This window comes from Oryzias latipes, chromosome 15 (genome assembly GCF_053564925.1).
Source record: "Oryzias latipes strain Hd-rR chromosome 15, Olatipes_Hd-rR_3.1".
Taxonomy (NCBI): Eukaryota; Metazoa; Chordata; class Actinopteri; order Beloniformes; family Adrianichthyidae; genus Oryzias; species Oryzias latipes.
In genome coordinates this window covers 22,176,672-22,190,647 of record NC_136251.1, presented here as the reverse complement: position 1 = coordinate 22,190,647, position 13,976 = coordinate 22,176,672, and the positions used below count along the sequence as shown (strand labels likewise).

The 13,976-nt window shown below is 38.4% G+C and overlaps 1 protein-coding gene across 1 annotated transcript; it reads left to right on the top strand.

Moving 5' to 3' along the window:
* LOC101171603 (bifunctional 3'-phosphoadenosine 5'-phosphosulfate synthase 2) lies at nt 1-13,227 on the top strand. Its single transcript, XM_004077092.5, has 12 exons — nt 1-366; nt 2,735-2,849; nt 2,982-3,217; nt 3,312-3,450; nt 3,586-3,704; nt 5,379-5,492; nt 7,576-7,687; nt 7,931-8,136; nt 8,206-8,341; nt 11,056-11,324; nt 11,403-11,632; nt 12,359-13,227. Exons 1-12 carry the CDS (start codon nt 340-342, stop codon nt 12,498-12,500), a joined length of 1,845 nt encoding a protein of 614 aa, XP_004077140.1. The 5' UTR covers nt 1-339; the 3' UTR covers nt 12,501-13,227.
* The last annotated feature ends 749 nt before the right edge of the window (nt 13,228-13,976 follow it).

Here is a 13,976-nt window from a genome sequence, read left to right as displayed (position 1 = left end):
GGACTGGATCTGAGTCATCGCTGCCTCTGCACGCTGACTCCGGTTCGGGTCCCACAGCACCGAGCCTGTCTTGGTTCTCCGTCCCGCCTCGGCATTGGCTCCTACACGACCAATTATGTAAATGTATTTGCACGTCGGACGAAGAGGGAGGACCCGGGGAAGGGCCAGTCGAATGCTACGTGTCTTGAAAGTCCCTTTAAAAATCTCAAATCGCCTCGTTCTCCGTGCAAAACTTTTCGGTGCCAACAATTCCAGGGAGCGCACAGCACAGGCCTGCCCGTGAGAAGAGCTCCGAGCCCGGTGTCCCGCAGCGTTAACCCGGCGTTAACCCCCAGCAACATGTCCGGAGTGAAAAAGCTTCGTACGGTGAGCAAATCAGAAGATAACGGGGTAACCGAAACTTCAACTTCTTGGCACTCTGGTGCAGCGATTGTTTGCGCGCCGCCTCTCAAAGTTTATTTGAAAAAAAAGAGACATTTCGCGTCATTACGCAGTAATAACACCGACTAACGCGTGTGCCTTGACTTAGCATTGATGCAGAAAAGGGAACATTTTTGAACACTTGAGGTCAGTCGCCGTCACTTGATCGCGCTGAGCCTTCCTCCAGGTGTGATGGCTCCGGAGTCGCTGCGTCTTTGAATGGGTCGGTTGTGGCAGAGAGACGTGTCCAGGTGGACTCGGCCCTCTAACATAAGGGGTCTTGTTGAGGAGTGAAAGAAGTTACTGTGAGACGGAAAACTACGCTGGAATGGCGCCAGCAGTCAGATCCCAACAGGGTGTTAGGACAAACTGTAAATTTGAAACCGCCTGCATCCACCAGCATCTTCTGCGACTGCAGAAAGTCGAAGGCAACACTTAGAGTTCCCAAAAAGCAAGAATCTATAATGGTTTCGAATAAAAAACTAACAGTTTTTGTATTTTAAAGCATATATATAAGCTTTGACTTTTACCTATAAAAAAAGAAAAATGCTGCTTTTATTTTGAAAAATAAATCTAAATCTTACAATATGAGGTCAAAACCTATATGTGTGCATCTTAAACGAACTTGATACTCATTGACTCTACGTCAGATATATGTTTTTGCTTTAACTTAAAAAAATGTTTTAAATGGATATAATTTTATCAGTCTTATTGAGAAAAATAAACCTATATCTTATAAAATTAGGTCAAAAACCAATATGTCTGGACTGTTGTCTTAAACGATTAACTTGATACTCCTTAGCTCCAAGTCAGAGATATGCTTTTGCTTTTCTAAAAATCAAAAACGTTTTATTGCTTTTATAGTGAAAAATAAACCTAAATCTTACAAAAGGAAGTTTTAAAAAAAGATGTTTGCATTGACTTGATACTCCTTGGCTCCATGTCAGAGAAATGTTTTTGCTTAAAAGAAAAGCTTTTTAAAAGCTTGAATTTTATTGCTTTTATTGTGAAAAATATAACTTAATCTTAAAACATGATGTCCGAAATCTTCACATCTGCATCTTAAAGAATTAACTTAATACTCCTTGCCTCCAAGGCAGGGATATGCTTCCGCTTTTATTAATTAATAGAAAGGTTTCCTAAAACGTGAATTTTATCGCTTGAAATGTGAAAAAGAAACCTAAATCTTACAAAATGGGTCAAAAACCCATATGTCGGCATCTTAAGCAATTAACTTGATATTCCTTGGCTCCTAGGCAGAGATGTGTTTTCCCTTAATAAAATAGTTTTAAAACTTGAATTTTCTTGGTTTTATTGTGAAAAATAAACATAAATCTTACAAAATGAGGTCAAAAACTTGTATGTCTGCATTGGTATCTTAAACGGTTAACTTGATGCTCCTTGGCTCCAAGAATGAGATATGTTTTCCATTTTTATGAAAAACAGTCTTTTTTATCCGTCCATCCTGTTGAGCAGAAGCTCTGTTGAACATTTGGAGAAAGATAAAAACTGGAGATACGGCAGCCGTGGTGTCAAAGTTTGCTCTATATTTTTACTTTTATCTGTTCTTTTTCTTTAGAGAAGATTAGAGAAACATGTATTATGATTTATTATAAATAAACTTCCACAAACACTTTCAAATACAGCTTTGAGTGCTTGAAACATAAAAAATTGTAATATTTACCAAAACAACCATTAGAAATATACGATTTCATGTCTGACGCAATTGGGCAATTAATGAGTTCCAGTAGATTATTTCATCTTTTTCCAGTTAGACAATGGTGACTAACCCGTGCGAATATTGAAGGCGGGGCTCCTCCAGCTCTGTATGAAGGATGTACGGAGGAGGAAGAGGGATGGGGACGAATCGTGCATGAGCAGTGCCACATCATCACGGATTCAGCTGGCAGCACACAGGGGAACATTGTCCAGCCGGTTTTCTCCCTCCCTCCACCCCGTCACCACTCAATAACCCTTTCCTTGTAAAACACCCGTTCTCCACACCCTGGTTTAATATGTCAGCTCTGACATAAAAGCAGAGTTGTCAAACCCGCTCAAACTTCGGTAATGCGCTGTGGGACATGCATGTGCAACGTCCTGCCTTTGTCCTTCTGCAGACCATGCAAATCTGTAAACAAATAACAATATTTACATTTCTGTCCACATGTTAGTATTCCAAATGGACAAAAGGATTTTTTTTCACGTTGGAGTGTTTTGGGGATTTTTTCTTTTTTTTTTTCCCTGTTGGAGGATGGCCTCTGGGTTACTGAGCTCATGGAAAAACTTCTTCTGAGTCACTTTTCTGCTGTTTCAGGATCTCAACCGGGCGACCAATGTGGTGTACCAGGCCCACCATGTGAGCCGGAGCAAGAGGGGGCAAGTAGTGGGCACCCGAGGGGGATTCAGGGGCTGCACCATCTGGCTCACTGGTAAATTTACTCAACAAAATTCTCTTTTTTTGTTATAATTTGGCTCCATATTTTGCTGTCTATCAGTATTTATGAGCCAATTAGATGTAAGTTTGCAAAAGTTTAAACGGATTGGTTTAATGTACCCGCTAGGCTTGTCTGGTGCTGGAAAGACTACAATCAGTTTTGCTCTGGAGGAGTATCTAGTATCCCACGCCATCCCTTGCTACTCGCTGGACGGAGACAACATTCGTCACGGTTTGAACAAGAATCTGGGCTTTTCCTCTGAAGATCGTGAGGAAAACATCCGGCGTGTTGCTGAGGTGGCCAAACTGTTTGCTGATGCTGGCCTCGTGTGCATCACCAGCTTCATCTCTCCTTTTGCACAGGTCCGAAACTGTGCGATGAAAGTATCATCTACATCTGAAAGAACTTCTGAGTTTGACATGTGGCGAGTTAAAAAATGGCTGTATTCCTCCGCAGGATCGCAGTGAGGCGAGGAGGATCCATCAGAGTTCGGGGCTGCCATTTTTTGAAGTGTTTGTCCACGCTACTCTTGAAGTGTGTGAAAGCAGGGACGTTAAAGGACTTTACAAGAAGGCCCGTGCTGGAGAGATTAAGGGTTCGTTTGGCTATGTGGCTCAAAACAAGCTTTCTTCAAGTGTTTTCCTACTAACACAGCGCTGTGAGCAAACAGAGGTGCTTCTGTAAGTACTGTAAATGCAGTTTTATGAAACAATCTTGTGTTTGTCTCCAGGATTCACAGGGATTGACTCAAATTACGAGCGTCCAGAGGCACCGGAGCTTGTTCTGAAAACTGGAGAGCTCTCCGTAAACGAATGTCTCCAGCAAATATTGGAACTGCTTAGGGAGCAGGTACGTCGGACAATGGGTTTGCAATGCCGGGGTTGGAAACAGGATGCAAGTTGCGTCTCATTTAGGTTTCCATTGTGACATTTGAAGTTTCTCTGGACAAGCTATTTGCAGAGCAAATATTAGTTTTTAACCACACGGCTCAACTTTAACATGAATCAAGGGCTCCTGTTTGAGTAAATATCAAACCTAAAGCCTATTTTATGTAGAATAATAGGCTATTTGTGTTAAGAAAACTGACGTGACATTTGAAATTCTCATGAAGATCCCATGTAATCCATCACTTTCTCTGCAAAATATCAAAACCGGTATCATTTTCCCCGATTTGGCTAGAGGAGAAGCTTTTATCGGGTCAACTACATGACTTTTGACTGCAACGACTACAGACCAAACAAAGTCAAGGCTTAATTTGTCAGAATACGACGTGTTTACATCTACCATTTCAAATGCAAATGAAAAGTGTGGCTGCTTCTGTCATCAGGCCTTTACCCCTGGCAAGCGAAAGGGTTTCTGATAAAGGAAACAAGCTAACATGGCTTTTACAGCCTTGTTATCTAACCGGAGAGCGACATGATGAAATCGCCCCAAGTGCCCAGTTTGTATTTATAAAACTGCCATTCTAGAACTGTACATGTTATACTTGAAGGTCATGTTTGGACTTGAGGAAGCATTACACTACAAAACCATGGTGATCTTGTGATAGAGCAGCTTTTGGGAGTTGTCTGCAGTTTGACAAAAGGAAAAGAAAAATTGCGAAACACAAGATGATATCTCTGATACGAAGTATCTTGATGAGTGTACCAATCAAAAGTAAGTAGGAGTTTAGATTCTGCAAAGTCATTGTCAGCTTTGAAGCTGAGTGGCTTTTCCTCCAGTTGCAGCAAGTGTCACTTAGTCATTGTTATCTGAGCGTTTTGTCTCAGTTCAGGTGGATTAAAAACTGTGCATGACCTTCACACAGAGTGAGCACCGCCTTATCATACAAAACAAAAGCCCTATCGAGTCTTTAAAGACAAATGATGCGCTTAATCCCAGAACACAAAAAAAGTACAAAATAATCCCTTCTTGGTTAACTTTAGCACAGCTAATTTCTATGAAATTCCTTTAAAGTTCTCAGAAAAATTGCAAAACCTCTTCACCTTTTTAGATTTTTAAAGCTCATCTTTCAACAGCAGTGGTTTAAGATTCTTATGAATACATTTTTTGGACCAAAATGCACAAAAATGTACTTTTCACCAGTATATTGCAATGTAAAATGGTTTGTCGTAAGAGTGCAACACAAAGAATGTCCAAATATAATCCCAATACACCAAGAACAGGAAGCCCATAGTGGTAGTTTGCTCTTTAGAGTGACTTTTGATTCCTACGCTGTTTAGATCGCCTGTTGAGTCACAGGTTAATAACTACACAGGAGGCAGTAGGGGGGGGATGCAAGAAAAAAACTAAACCAACAACAAAAAAGTTAACAAATCCTTTGATTCCTGAATAGAAATAAAACTGATTGAAAGCTCAAAATCCTGTAATAAATAGGAAAATCTTTCATGTTAGCAGTTTCACGAAGGAACAAGTGTTTTGACTCTTGTGAATGTTAATGACTGAGCAGTTGTAAAGTGTTTCATTTGACATGAGAAACAAATAAATCCGACCTTTTAAAGATATGAATCTCTCTTTGTGCAGAATATTGTTCCAGGGGAGATCATGGAGGAGGTGAACGAGCTCTTTGTCCCCGAGAACAAGCTGAGTCTCGCCGTGGCTGATGCAAACAGTCTGCCCACCATTAGCATCACCAAGGTAACTCATCCCTTGGCTTGTTTAGGAGCAAAGGGCTGCTCCAGATTACATTCTCCACCTCATTAACTTCCCATCTGCTGCTACTTCTTGAAGCGGCAAAAGAAACGTTTACAGACCAATCAGGTCAATTGGCAGCAGTTTTTCGGTTTAAAGTCCCACTCCAATCATCTTTGATCTATTGTAAAAACGCTCCCAGTGATCCTTTGATTATGATGATGCCGTTTTTAGGCTAAACCAAAAAACCTGTGCTGTTTTCTAGGACATAGTTTCTGCAGAGTGGCAAGAATTCATTTTAAATTTGCCTCAAAGTTGTGAGCTCTAATCTCGCCCTCATTTCCAGTGATAACCTCAACCTAACAATACTGGTGCAACAAAAATGGCGAGCATTGGAGGTGTCCAGCCGTACAGGTTTGAGGAAAACGAAGACGTTGTCTACAAGCTGATGCCTTAGAATGGAGCGGAGCAGGAAGCTGATTTTAGTACCTATGTCACTGCTTTTTCCAACGTAATTTTGTTATCTGCTCCTGTTTCACAACAATTTAAATCAAGAAAATACTCAGAAATGCAAATTAATATGTGTCCTCCATCATGAGAATAAATGCCACAAAGACACGTTAAAAACACCCAAAACATTATTATTTGTTGGAATGGGTCTTTAAATTAGAATTACAACAATTGCTTAATTATTATTCTGATTTCCTAAAGCTTTTGACACAATAAATCATAAAAAACTACTGACTGAACTAACCAAATTCAATTTCTCATTGAAAACTATAAAATGGAAATTTATCAAATAGATCTCGGTCAGTCAGGATAAATCATCATCATTCCCCTTCTCTCCATATCTCTACAGGTGTCCCGCAAGGTTCCATTCTAGGGCCTCTACTTTTCTCTCTCTACATTAATGACCTCCCTTCTGTTTGTTTAAATGTCTTCATTCAGATGTATGCTGATGATACTGTCATTTATGCACATGGCAAAAACACATCTGAGGTGGCAGAGAATCTCACCAGAACGATGGGACATGTTGCAGCATGGTTGGAACAGTCGAGTTTAAGTCTCAATGTAAACAAAACAGTTGCAATGTTCTTTACCAAGAAAAACCGTGAAAATGTTCTGGCTGATGTTTTTGTGGCAGGAAAGAAAATAGAAGTTGTTGAAAAATTCGAATATCTTGGCATTTTAATTGATACAAATTTCAATTTTAAATCTCAAATCCAGAAAATATGTAACCGTATTAAGTTTAACATGTCTAATTTTAGATTTATTAGGGCAAATCTGTCACTGCAAGCTGCTACAATATTCATGAATGCAATGATCTTATCCCACATGACATACTGCCTCACTACCTGGTCGCAGGCAAACAAATCAGCATTAAAACCTCTGGAGTCACTTTACAAAAAATTAAAATACTGGATAAAAAACCTTTATGACATCATTACTGTGACATTTTACAAAAACACAAACTGTTAAGAGGCAGAACATCACTAAGTATACAAAACTATGCCTGTTTTATAAAATCATCAATGGACTGTCATCCCCTCCACTCAGTCAGTTTGTCCAAATAAGATCATTCTTCCAAAGATGACAAGAGGGTCAGTACGTCAAGACTGTATAGTTCCTCTACGGAGAAGAGCCTTCAGCCTTCTCCGTAGGAGCAGCACAAGAGTGGAACTCAGTTCCTCACATTATTAGAGACCTCACCTCATACACTCTGTTTAAAAAGCAGCTAAAAAACTGGTTCATATCAGAACAAACATGTCGACTTTGAACTATTTTAATGCCTGCCCCTCCTTGTCTGATCTGTCATCTTTGTGTCTTTTGTATTTGTTTTTGTGTTTCTCACTGTGCGCCCATTCTATGTGTTTTAAATGATTGTCTATGGTACATGCATAATTTCTATTAATGTATTTAATTCATGCTTTGCACATTTTAGGTTGACGATTTGACAATACAGATGAAAAATAGCCTTTGGGCTAATTCTGGCCCATTGCAGCCATGCCTTTAATGTGCACTGTCCCTGTTAAATAAACGAATAAATAAATAAATAAGTAATTCTCTTTTTTTTTCTCTCTGTCAACAGTTGGATCTACAGTGGGTTCAGGTCTTAGCTGAAGGCTGGGCCAGTCCTTTAAAAGGCTTCATGAGGGAGAGGGAGTTCCTCCAGGTTATGCACTTTGGCAACTTATTGGATGGTGAGACAATCACTTTGTAATCTCTGTGGTTTTTACAGCCAGGTGAACTGCCTTCTGCCGGTGTTGATCTAATAATAGTGGTTTAACGGGTTAAACTGACAGATGATAAAATCATATTGCAAGTGTTTCTTTTTCATTTCAAATTATTAAAAATTTCTGGTTTTAGCGCACAACAAAGCACCTCCATAGTTTTTTTGAAATTCATATAAATGAGTACTTATCGCTTTTCCTGCTCCATTGCAGGTGGAGCCATCAACATGTCTATTCCCATCGTGCTCCCCGTGACCATGGAGACCAAGCAGGAGCTGGACGGCCACGCCGCTGTAGCTCTGGAGTACCAGGGCTCACGAGTGGCCATCCTCCGAAACCCAGAGTTTTACGAGCACCGTAAGGAGGAGCGCTGCGCCAGACAGTGGGGCACCACCTGTCCACAGCACCCCTACATCAAGGTAATTTGTGTCCCCAGCACACAATTCAGTCAGCTCACAAAAGTACTGAGGATTTATTTGGGTGTACAGATGGTAATGGAGGGAGGTGACTGGCTGGTCGGCGGCGACTTGGAGGTCCTGGAGAGAATCAAGTGGAACGACGGACTCGACCACTACCGCCTCACTCCCAAGGAGCTCAAGCGAAAGTTCAAAGACATGGGATCAGGTTAGAAAGGCTCACTAATACGCTATGATCAGGGCACACAAAAGGATGAGTCAGCATATTCTAGGAGCAGTCTTTTAAAACAGCGACTGAACATTATTAGCAGGCATGGACAAAAGAATAGCTGATAACCTTAATGCTGTTCATACTGAGCCCAAGAAAGTCATGTGACCGATTCCAATAGAAAGTCTATGTAAGCATGTTGTATCAAAATAAAAAAAACACTAAAGGGGACAAACAAAAGCCATATCTATGCATATAGATATCTAACTTAAGATGATAAGTCATTATTTGATTGGGGGGGGGGGGGATGCAAGTTAAAAAGATACATATTCATAAAAATACATCCACATGCACATGTAAATGATGACATTATAATTACTCTTAATCATAATGGACATATTTAGACATAACACAGCAAATCCATTAAATTAAAAAATTGTCGAAAACATTTTTATTATCGGTTATTGCTTGAAAAGGAGTGGTAGGAAATGAATTTATACAATTCCACCTCTATTTTGCTGTACTTTACTATTTTACTTTTTTTTTATTTTGACATTATTGTCATATTCTAGTTCCTAACTTCTAATTAAATGCATTCAGTTAGTCCAGAAATTACTATTACTTATTAAAGAATTAGTATCAAAATGGAGAGCTTGTAGCAAAGTGATTAATGATTATGATCAGTAAAGAGTATGGCACTAATTTTAATCGACATATATTTTTTTAATAAATTAAACGAAACTTTCTAGTAAAAAAAGATTTTTAAAAAGTTGTTGTGGTTTTAGTCCTGTGGTAATACAGAGTTAAATAATTCCCCAAATATCTATTACGTCCAGCAGTAACTTTGCTTCCACAGTCATAGGTTCACATCTCCAAATGTCATTTGATCACAGCAAGACTGAGGACATGCATTCAGCCTGACGCAAGCATTTCTCTGGCTAATGTTTAGTGTCTTAACTAGTGAGATCGGTTTAATATTTCTCTTCACATTTGCTTTTTCGGTCATTAACCCTTCTTAATCGTCCTCATCTAACCCGGGCGCTTTACGGGAACCGCAAAAAGAGCTGTGTTATTCTGAACGCAGCTTGATGCGCCAACAGGAGAAACCGTCATATAAAATGAGGAAAACTGAACATGCAAACAGTCTTTTTTTACTCTGTCCCACTGTGCGTGACTGCATGTGATTTCGTAGATTATTATCTACCAGAAAATATGCAAAGCAGCCGTTGAGTCATTTATTAAAACAAGCAGGTTGTTTAGCTATGGACTTGTTTGTTTTTCCGAGTCTTTGCAAAGGACCTGATTTTGAAATATAGTAACGCAAGGTTGTGTCTGTGGAGTGGAGTCATATCCTTCTGATAGAAGATGAACAGATATGTCTCAATTTGCTCTGAATAACTTTGAGATGACAAGATGAAAGATTTTTCTTTATTTGTAAAGAACTTCTGTTGTTTTATTTTCTAATAGAGGTGCAATGATTCTTGTTTATGATTCAGTTATGCTCTGAGATTTATGTCGTTTTTGTATCTTTGACTCTAAAAAAAAGAAAATATATGTCTTTAAAAGAAGCACATTTCCTTTTAAAGTCACATGTTGAAGGCATGTTCTTTTTTCTTTCACCCATGACCACAGCGACGAGTTACCACTGCTCCCTTTTTTCTAACACCAACCGGTTTTACAAGACAAAGAGGGCCGTTTCTATCCACTCCCAGGAGACAGTGCCAATCCTCAAATGTTGCGTGCTTCAAATAAATCACCACCTTCATAGCCTAAAAAGCGATAGGACATGTTATAGACTCTCCTGCTCTAAAGCAACATCACTAATGTACAATCCTTCACAACCCTTCCTTTAATCATTGTAAAAGAAACAAAAGATCTATGAAATCTTCTGCAATTCTTTTTTATTTTATTGAATAGGATTATTTTCACAAATTTATCCGCTAGTATATTAATATGGACTAATTTATTTAGTTCAATAAACTATACAACTCCCATGAGTGTGATTTTAACCTTGTGCTATCTTTTGGGGTCAAAATGACCCCACCCTTACATTGACGTGTTCTCCCTACCATGACAAAGGTGGATAAAGGTGGAAAGATTTCATGTAATCCATGGACACCAATGAAGATCAGAAATCATTGAAGAAAAAAGGTTCAGCGCTGTCTAGTGGGTCTAGATGACCCAACTCCCAATGTTAAAGTGCCTAGGATGGCACAAGGGTTACGAAATTCATAGGTGAAGACGTGTTTTGCTCTATGCATCTAACGTTGAGCAAATACTGCATCATGCAGCCAGTGAAAAGACGTAACATCATTAAAACATTCACGTCTTTTATTTGAGTAAAAGTGACAAAAGAGCTTTTTTCCTTTTTTTGTTTTTTACTAAAATCCCTCCGAAACGAAGCCATCTTAAGCTTAATCAATTATTAGTCACATTTATTTAAAAAAAAATCATTTTCTCAAAAAGGAAATGTTTGAACTGGTTTAATATTTCTCTGTTTTTTTTGTTTCCTTTTTTTTTACCTGCCAGTAAGAAAAAAAAAAACCACATGCCCGTATTATGATAAGAGAAAGATAGGTGTAGCATGTTTTGTTTGCCTGTGACACATAGTAAAGACTACCACACCCTATGACAGCTAAATTAATAACAACAACAGTTCAAAATGCCGCTACGATGATGAATAACTCTGTTGTGTTCACTTTGCTTCTCGTCAGATGCCATATTTGCTTTCCAACTGCGTAATCCGGTCCACAACGGTCACGCCTTGCTCATGCAAGACACTAAGCGCCGCCTGCTGGAGCGAGGCTACAAAAACCCTGTCCTTCTCCTTCACCCGCTCGGAGGTTGGACCAAAGATGATGACGTACCTCTGGAGTGGAGGATGAAGCAGCATGCCGCCGTCCTGGAGGAGGGGGTCCTGGACCCGGCCAACACCATCGTCGCCATCTTCCCTTCTCCTATGATGTACGCTGGACCGACAGAGGTGAGGAGCGCGAGGTCACTCTGCAGCCAAGGTCCGTCAGTACAAACCTCACCATGTGGATGAATGTGTGTCTTCCAGGTTCAGTGGCACTGTAGAGCCAGGATGATCGCTGGAGCCAACTTTTACATCGTAGGCCGGGACCCTGCAGGCATGCCCCACCCAGAGACAAAGAAAGACTTGTATGAGCCCACCCATGGAGGGAAAGTTCTCACCATGGCTCCTGGCCTCACCTCGGTGGAGATCATCCCCTTTAGAGTCGCTGCGTACAACAAGGCCAAGAAGGCTATGGACTTTTACTCCCCAGAACGGTGAGTGGTTAAAGATTTTTTATTTTTTATTTTATTTTTTTACAAATTAGCCTTTTGAAAATGTTGTAGTCCTTGCTCAGGGATCTGCAACCTAAGGCCCCAGAGCCCCATGCAGCTTTTTTATCCCTCAATTGTCTTTAGTTTTGAAAAAAAATGCTAAAGATTTGAATAAATAACTAATTTGTAGTTTTAGTCGAGTTTTCTTGTATTAGATTTTTAACATGTCAGATAATTGATGGTAAAAAGTTGAATCTATTAGTTTTAGGATAAACTTACAGCTCATATTTTGATCGTCTAGTTGCTGTTTAGACGCAAAGTTCTTAAAGTAATATCATTTATGTTTAAAAAATAAAAAAAAAGATTCTACACACATATTATCTTTATATTCAATAGTAAAAGGAGAAATGGATGAAGGTGCTCTAAATGATAAAAAAAAATCTTGTTTGACTATTGCATTTTTTTAAGTAGACGGAGCTTATTAAACACAGGAAGTGTTTTATTTTGAAAGGAACTTTTATTTGCTGATGTCAAACGAAAAAATAATAAGTTTCGATTGTTATGTACGGAAATATAAAAGGGTTATAATTCAATTATTGTAAATATTTCAAAACTATGAATTTCCTGCTGGCCTCATAAACAGAAATGAAGTGTATTTTTCTGAAGGGGGGCTTTCCGGCCTTGGCTGGGTTTTTGATTAGACGACTAATGATCCTGTTTTCGTTTTAGTAATGCTGAGTTTGAGTTCATCTCTGGAACCAAGATGAGGAACTTGGCTCGCACTGGAGAGAACCCCCCTGATGGTTTCATGGCCCCTAAAGCATGGAAGGTGTTGGTGGAGTACTATACTTCTCTACAGAAGAACAAGTAACTGATGTTCAGCTCTCAAGACAACCAGCATAACTTAAAAAAAATACTTAGCTCTTAATGGATTGGAATATTTACACTCTTTTTTCCTTCTTTAAGTCACTTACTCTTTATAAATAGAATGAACTTTACTTTTCATAAACAATTCATTTCTGTGGAGAATGAATCATCTGTGTTCTAAAAATTTCAGAAATCCTAAGAACTAAAAGTATTTTAACATTCCAATACAATGATGCAGTATCTAAACCCATTATTATTTTTTTATGCATAATAACTTAATATTTAATAAGTTAAACCTGAGATTATTTTTTATTTTGTATGATATATGTTTAGAAGCACATTCCAAGAATGGAAAATCATAATGTCTTTTCATATTTTGAAGGAACAGAAACAAATCTATGTACTTGTCACTTTTTATATAGCATTTTAACATGACAATTATAGAACTGTTTTTGTATTAAACCTGAAAGAAAAGAACTTTGTAGTTTTATCACTGCATACAACAGCTACCTTTATAGGTGTATTGTTTTTATAATGTGAAAGTGCCTTTTTATTCTTCTCTTGTCTTTATAAAACTGAATTTTAATTTTCTTGCTGTTATTTTAACTGAAACGTCCAAGATCTTTATGGCATTATGAACTGGGTGTGTACATTGTTTTAATGGAAACTTGCTGCTTTAGAAATAACCTGGAAAAAGCAATGAATAAAATGAAGTTCTTTCTCGTTATGAATTATTTTTAACTGTGTGATTCTTCGGTCAAATGTATTTTACCTTAAAAGTATACCAAAGTCTCTTTTTATGCCATGTAGCTCTTCTAAACTGTGTACAATGCTGCCATCTGGTGGCCAAAACTAATACTCAAAAAAAGACATTTCTGGAGAAAGAAAAACGATTTCTTTAGTTGAGTGTAAGATATAAGTTAAAAAATGAAGATTTTACTGGTCAAAATAACAAAACACTATGGTACAGATGTCTTTATTATCATTTTATAGAGAATTTGGGGGTTTTAGTGGGAAGCTATGAATTTCCAATCAACTATGATGATTCAGTGAAACACTCTAATGGCTATAACATTTATTGACATTTGTAGTTGGTAAAAAATATGCTTTGACTTTAGATTTGCTTTTCCCCCTGAGTTTATTTCAAGAGATTAAGGAGATTGTTTCACATTATACTTCAGTGGCTGTAAAAATTCAACAAGTCATTAAGCTGCAAGGTAAGATCATTGCTGTAAAATGAGTGTTCCTTTCTAAGGAGAGTCAGTCTCTCGTGCAAAAGCAGATTTTCTAATTAGCTGCAAACAGAATCACACTATTTATTTCTTTATTTCCAGGTAATCCCCTTTAAATCTGCTGAGCTGCACCCGCAACTCTATTCAATAACTCCAAAATACTGTACGTCTTGGTAGTTCTATTATAATGAACATCCATATGTCATATTGTGATGTCCTCAAGCAAAAAGTGATTTCTTTCCTCAGAT